We start from the raw sequence: 6,945 nt of genomic DNA, 5'->3' as shown, positions 1-6,945 counted from the left end.
CCCACCAGAGCAGCACAAACTCTGCAGGCAGGGCTGGCACTTCTCATGGCAGCCGCAAAATGGCCCCAGTGCCCAAAATGTCACCTGTCTGGAAACCACACGAAGGGACACAGCTCCTTGCACACCAGGCTGGCACCGACAGCTGGTCCTTACCAGCCCTGCAACACAGCAGGGAGCAATGTCAGCTCTGAGTGATACCTGACACTGGCTGAGTTACCCCCTGTTGTCTCAACATCCTCATCCAGCTGGCTGAGATCTGCAGCTCTGGTGCGGCAGAGAAGGGTCTGACCTGGCACTGGGGCCCCAGCAGCAAAGCACCATATCATGGGGCAGGGCATGCATCTGTTCTGCATCACACACAGTGTCTGCAAGGCTCCTCAGCTCCTGGGGGTGGGAGCAAAGCTCTGCTATAATGGATGGGACGAAGATCTGCATGGATTAAGAACAGTGGAAAAAAACACAACCAAAAACCAAAGCAAAAAATGAACCCAGCAGAACAACCTGGAAAAACCCAAACAGCCCAACCAGCACCAGCATCCAGCTGCAGGAAGCTCTCCTGGGCTCTGCTCCAGATCAGTTGTTCTGGGTGAGATGGAACGTACCGCACAGCCCACGTGCATCACCAGCCCCGTGCCTGCGCTGCTCCCCACACATCCACGTGGAGCTGAGAGCAGCAACAAAGCTGGATACGTGCTCAGCCTGAACCACAGCGTGGGCAGACCCAGGCTCACTTGGAGCCCCATATTTTGTCTTATGGGCAGAAAAATCAACACAGGGCATCCCAACACACTGAGTGGGAGGCAGCAGCACAGCAGTGGGATCCATAAAGGTCTTTGTTCACAAAAAACATGCACAGGAAAGGCCCCTCTCTCTGTCTCTGGAGGAACCACCCGGCCAGACCAGCATCCCAGAGTGTGGCTACCAGCTCTCTAAATCATATCATAATCTCTTAGGCTGGAAGAGACCCCATGAGGTCATCAAGACCAACTGGTCCACTCTGGTGCATGGGGACCAGTCGCCCCTTAGCGTGTGTTTCATCCTGCTCTGAACAACTCAATGGGGGAAAACTTCCCGTTTCAAAGCCCAGACTCTTCCTGGAAACGACTCAGCAAAAAGAGCCCAAAAAAAGCCAAACTCATTCAAGGCGGAAGAGATGAGCGTGGTGTCATCCCCACCACAGGCTGCACAGCTGGGGCACCATGGTGACTTCCATAAGTGACTGAAAAAAGCCCTGAGGGAAGTGATGCTGGATGGGCAGCAGTGACCAACCGCAGCACCCACAGGGACAGAACCAGCAGTGACACAGCTGGGCTGAGCTATGGGACGTGCTTGAATGGTCATTGTGTGTGCAGTGCTGCTTTGCCTGCAGTGCCATTTGGTGTGTGTAGCTGTTTTGCATGCAGTGTTGGATGTGTGCACTGTTCCCTTTTGTTAGTGGCTGATGCCATGTTCTCATAAGGTGAGGCACATGCAAAGTGGGTGTGAGTAAGGATAAGCAGTAACCACAAAAGGCAGAGCGGGACCCCCAGTTCCACCTCCCTCCGGTGAGATCAGGACAGGACAAGTGGTGAGAAGATCGTGTAATAAAATAACCTCTTGGGTTTCTCTCTTTAGAAAACGTATCTCACATGGTACAAAATCAGGTAGTTCAAAAATAAATTGAAAGCCAGCAGGACCTCAGACCTTAGGGACATCTTCCCCCCAGTCCACTCCTTTCTCATCAGTGTTCCAAGAGCACACAAGACCTCCAAGACCATCCAGTCCAACTGTTGACCCAGCAGCACCCATACCCACCAAACCACATCCCCAAGGGCCTCATCAGCCCAGCTATACAATGACAGTCCAAACCCAACCTCACTCAGCTCAGAACTAAGCCAGGCTCAGGCCCTCAGGGAGGAATGGGCTGCTGGAGGTGTTTCATTCTGATGGACTGCAGATGCTCCTGGCACACCACAGGAGCACCCAACACACGGCACAAGGCAGCACTCGGCCACGTTGCCTTTCCAGTTCGTTTTTGAAACATTAATAAATTAATGGAACCATGGTAAAAAAGACACTAACAACCCTAAGAGTCCATTCTGTGATCTCACTACGAGAGAAAGCGCTCCCGCACCTTCTTCTCTATGGAGGTCAGCTTGGTGGCCCGCAGCGCAGCCAGCAGCTCCGTGATGACAGCAGAGTTCTCCTGCTTGCGGTGTGTGAGCACAGCCCGCAGCTTCTCCTGCACCACTGCCTTGGTTTCCACTGCCTGCTTCCTGGGTGAGCTCTCCAGGATCTGCTGCAGGCGCTTCAGCTTCTTCAAGGGGATGTTCTGATATGCCACGAAGTCAATCAGGGCTTGATCACAGTCCTCGTCCTCTGGAGCTGGGGGAGAAAAGCACCCGGTGGTCACAGCTGGATGTGGGGAGAGCAGCACTCTGAACATCAGAACACTGCAATCCCTGAATCCCGGGATGGTTGGGGTTGGAGGCACCTCTGGTCCCCACTGAGCCCAAAAAGGCCACCCATAGTGGAGCCCAGCCCCATGTTCAGGTGGGTTTGGGGATCCCCAAGGAGAAGGTGCCACAAACACCAAGTGTGGATGTTGGGAGGTAACTCTGAAGAGTTCCTTCCTCTCAAAAACACCAAAAATACCTTCCCCTGTGCTCCTCCATGCCCTGAAGTTGGGAGGAAAGCCAATGGAATTGCACCCAGTGTGTACACGTGCTGCTTTTCCTAAAGGTTCCTGGTTTCCATGCAGAATTTTACAGCTGGGGACAGGACCAGCCACAGACACAGCCCAGATCAGAGCTTTGGGGCAGACCCCACGACAGCTCATTAAAGAGCTCCCTAAATTCCTTTGGTGTTGGGAAAGAAATACATCACCGTGCATCGGACATGCAAGAGCTCAAGGCCAGCACTATGCTATGCATTATCACAGTGACACGCTGCTCTCTGTGCCCGTACCTTCCCATGCCCCTATTATTTCCAGGCCAAAATCCACGTCACACTGAGGCTGTGCTGACCTTTACGTTCTTACTCCACTCAATACACACAAAACAAGGTGTGGGCTGCAATAAAAGCTTCCTTTGTTTGCTGTAGGAAACACAGCAGCTTCCATGCCACACAGCCAGCACCTGGTTTTAGGCAAAGGCTGCAGCAGCCACTTCGTGTGCTGGCATCCCCAGCAGCAAAAGCCCCACTGGAAGCACAGCTGACCCACACCTGGTTGCTGGGCTTGCTTAAAATCTGACCCCTGGCAGGGAGGGAGGGAGAGGGAGCATTTCTTGTACCCTGCAGCCCCAGCACGGATCGCTCTGTGCTGTTCCCATTTGCCTGACCTGGTTCTATGCTTACACCACGATGCTGGCTCTCGCCTTGTGGCTCAGCTCTCACCTGGTCTCTGCGTGCTGTTGCTCCCACCCGTCCTGCAGGAGGTGCACAGGGTGTCGTGGTATTGGTTTCCCAGCACGTTGGTCTCCTTCCCCAGCTGTGTGCAGTTCTGGTGCACCTGGCACGGCTCAGTTCTGGAGCTGGAGGAGGAGAAGGAGCCACGAGGGCAGGCACGGCACTGTGTGTTCTCAAACGGGGTACCTGGGGGGGGGACATGGGATATTAGACATCATCCCCAACCTGTGTGCTGGGTGAGGAGCTGCTGGGGGGTTGGAGCACCCATAAGTGGGCATCCAGCAGCAGGGCACAGCCATGACACCACCAACACCTTTCCAGGGGGCTCTGGACACAAGGGGGGGATGCTGTCCACTGAAGGTGACCTTGCAGGGCAGCAGAATTGGCTGTGAGCACCAAGGAGCAGCTGCCAAGGAACACTTAGATCTCAGCACGAGTGGAGGCTCCCAGCCAAGTGAAAGTAAAAGTGGCTGAGAATGCAAAGGCTCAGCTCAGCACTGCCCTTCCTGCAGAGCACAGAGCTCTCCCAGCTCCACGCAGAGGACGTTGCTGATAAGCAGCTCAGTGGATACCATGGCAGTATCGCTTCTCCAATGCCCCACGTGGCTCCTCAGACTGACAACTCACTGTCCAGATGAATCAGTGTGTAAGTCAATGGATCTCCCCACTTGTTTTGGAGACCCAGCTCACCTTTATGCTGAATCACTTCAATTTGTACCACTCCCAAAGAAAAACTGAGCCACTCAATTCAACATCAGGCATCCCTTGGGGACAACAAACACTGCCCTGAGCCCGCAGCCCTCCCATGACACACACTGAGGGATTCCCAAAGCACGTTCTGAGCACAGAGCAGTTGATGTGGATGCTGCCCGTGCTGCTGTGCTGTGTCACCTGTGCTTTCCTAACAGAGAGCTCAGTGACTCAGCAGAGAACCAGAGGGAAGCACGCGCCTGTTGTATGCTAATAGCATCTTTAGAAAGTACAGAGCCAAGAGTTGGGTAACAAAAGGAGCAGATGTGATTCAGGAAAAGATGGAAAAAATAACTCCCTAAAACCAACCGTGACTCAAAGGAGACTCAGACTCACAAACCTCCTCGAGAAAGAACCGCAACGAGACTGACGTCACCATCTTGGAACCTCTCCCACTTATCTATTTCACGTTTCAGATGGAGCCCATCCAAGTTACCCAACAAAGCTCACAAAACCAAGCCCCAGAGCTATGCGTGCTCACCAGCCTTGCCCTTACACCAGCAGCATTCACACCTCCACCCCATTGGCCACCTGCCTGCAAGGACAGCGAGCCAACAGCACCAACAGCACCCACAGCTTGTTGGAACTCGATGACCTTTAAGGTCCCCTCCAACCAAAGCCGTTCTATGGTTCAGCACATGGGAGCCCCCCATTGTGGTGGGGCAGCATTGGGCAATGCCACAACTACGCACCCAACTTCACCACTCCGGAGCCCGGCGGACACTCAGAGTGCTGCACACAGAACTCCAGCTCGGCATAGAAGCCCTCCTGGCACTGACACGCTCTGTTGTGGGTGGCGTTGCACTGCTGCACCTCCACCTGCCGCTCCCCGCAGATGACGTTGCAGTAGAGGCACTTCTCCAGGTAGTTCCAGTAGTGCGTGTAGTGCAGGTCGGGGCAGGGTGAGCACAGAGTCGCTCTGTCCCTGGTGCAATGCTGTGCCACGAATGTCCCCGGCGGGCACTGCTGGCAGGTGACCCTCTCCTTGGTCCCGGCGTCTCTCCATTGGTAAGTGGGTGGGGAGCTGCAGCCCAGCTCTGCCAGCAGCAGGAGGAGAGGAGCAAACGCCCGCTGTAGGGAAGCAAATTGCTGTCAGCTCTTATAGGGGGAAGAGCAAAAAGCTCGGCTGCCGCGCTGAGTGGCTGCTCCCATTCATCACTGCTGATGTAAGGAGTGATTCTTCTGCCTGAAGCTCCCTCAATCGCTCTCCCACCTGCTGCTCTCAGTCCCAGCCGTGTGATGGGGACCCACTGCAGCCCCCTCTGCCCGCACTCACCAGACGGGGGGGGCGGGGGAGGCGGGGGAGGGACAGATTCCATCCCAGCCCCCCCCCAGCCCCTACACTCGCACTGCCGGCAGCACAGCACGTTCTCCTCCGCTTCGGACGGCGGGAGGTTCTTTCCTAAAGGGAAGGGAGGGAGAGAGAACTTTCCTAAATGCGTAAAGCACGCTCCATAGGAACCCGACATTCCCTCACTCCGGGAGCGGGGCTGAGGACCCCGGAATTTTCTTTCTCCCCCCGCCCCCTCCTCAAACCACCACCGACCCCCGGACGGTGTTGACCCACCTTGGTTGTCCGTCTCGCTGTCGGATCGAGGCAGAGCAGCATCGCCGCGGGGCTGCGAAGAGCGGCGGTGTCGGTGGGGGCTCCGGGGGGCGGCGGATCCTCGCAGCGGTTCCGCGGTGCGGCGGCAGCGCCCGCTCAGCTTTAAAGAGACGCAAAAAAAGGAGTGAGGCTGCTGCCGTGAGCTCTGCTCCCCCGCACACGACCGGGGGTGGAGGGGCAGGGCAGGGTCTCCCGGATGTTCTCTGTTGTCCCGGTCTCAACGCTACACTGCAGCCCCTTTATAGCCCTAATAGGGAAAGACCCCTCTTGCGCAACGACCCCCCGCCCCGCTGTCCGGCCGCAGCCCTACACCCTCCCCCGGCCCCGCTCCGCTGCAGCGCGGGGCAGTTACCTGCCCTCACTCGGTTCAGCGGCAGGTAGAAGCTGCGCATTATATAAGGATATGTGAGTGCAGGGGAACGGCAGGGAATTCCCCGGGGGATGGCCTCGCTTTTAGCGCTCACAGCTTCCCCAGAACAGCCCCCAAACGCTCCCGGTCCCGTAGCCCCCGAGGGTTATTCGTGCCGCGCTCTGTAACGGGACTCACAGCCCCCAAGTGACCACGGCGGCACCGACATGGCTGGATGCACAGCCGCAGTCAGGCTCACATGGATGGACGGAGGGACACACAACGAGGCTCACCGTGTTCCGGCAGCGCATCCCCGCAGGGGCTCAAAGCTTCACCCTTCTCCTTTCCGAGCGCTGCAGCTCCGGCCCCGCTCCAGCTGTGACGCCCCGCAGCTCGGTGGGTGCAGCACCCAACAGCTTCACACCGCAGATGTTCTGCTGGCAATCCCGGCCACGAGAATGACTGCAAACCGAGCGCAGCTGCAGCGCTGCTCAGCAGAGCCGCCCAGCAGTGCATTCAGCAGCGCTGCTGTTGTTGCTTAAGTGCAACGGGAGTATTTTGTCCTGCCCTACTCGGGCTCCCTCTGAAGCCGAGTCCAAGGACACCTCCACGATGTGCTCACAGTTCTAGCAGCAAAGACGAGCCCTGAAGAGCTCGTGGTCTTCATTTAAGGCAAGGACAGAGGGGAGGAGAAGGGGTGAGGCATTCCCTTCCCTTGGGATACACGCAGGAGCCCCGTCCCGAGCTCAGCTCGACCTTACAGACATCCCCATGGGGTCAGTGCTGTAGGGCAGGGAGGGACAGAACAGCTGCAAGGGACTGAGAGCAGCTGGGGGGGGAAAGGTGAGCCCAG

At 56.8% G+C, this 6,945-nt stretch overlaps 1 protein-coding gene across 9 annotated transcripts; it reads right to left on the bottom strand.

Annotated features, from left to right (window-relative positions):
* Window positions 1-1,565: 1,565 nt before the first annotated feature.
* Window positions 1,566-6,594, bottom strand: TNFRSF6B (TNF receptor superfamily member 6b). Of its 9 annotated transcripts, none has more exons than XM_085520506.1 (6): window positions 6,386-6,594; window positions 5,705-5,843; window positions 5,414-5,539; window positions 4,830-5,208; window positions 3,376-3,573; window positions 1,566-2,364 (listed from the first exon to the last, which is right to left on the bottom strand). In XM_085520506.1, exons 2-6 carry the CDS (start codon window positions 5,744-5,746, stop codon window positions 2,090-2,092), a joined length of 1,020 nt encoding a protein of 339 aa, XP_085376632.1. In that variant the 5' UTR covers window positions 5,747-5,843; window positions 6,386-6,594; the 3' UTR covers window positions 1,566-2,089. The 9 variants fall into 9 exon arrangements, with proteins under 9 accessions (XP_085376632.1, XP_085376630.1, XP_085376631.1 ...); XM_085520504.1 differs by having other exon boundaries at window positions 1,566-2,394; window positions 6,386-6,524; XM_085520505.1 differs by lacking the exon at window positions 6,386-6,594 and adding an exon at window positions 6,096-6,114 and having other exon boundaries at window positions 1,566-2,394.
* Between the last annotated feature and the right edge of the window lie 351 nt (window positions 6,595-6,945).

Source organism: Coturnix japonica, chromosome 19, assembly GCF_054131305.1.
Source record: "Coturnix japonica strain WE chromosome 19, WE-NBRP24, whole genome shotgun sequence".
Lineage (NCBI taxonomy): Eukaryota > Metazoa > Chordata > Aves > Galliformes > Phasianidae > Coturnix > Coturnix japonica.
The sequence above is the reverse complement of the archived record's forward strand: the minus strand, read 5'-3'. Positions and strand labels throughout refer to the sequence as shown.

Coding starts and splice junctions, on each gene's coding strand:
- TNFRSF6B (XM_085520504.1), bottom strand. CDS start 5,746: ATGCTGCTCTGCCTCGATCCGACAGCGAGACGGACAACCAAG. Junction 5,540..5,704: donor CAGCGAGACGGACAACCAAG/GTGGGTCAACAC, acceptor CCTTCCCTTTAG/GAAAGAACCTCCCGCCGTCC. Junction 3,574..4,829: donor CTCCGGAGTGGTGAAGTTGG/GTGCGTAGTTGT, acceptor TCCCCCCCCCAG/GTACCCCGTTTGAGAACACA.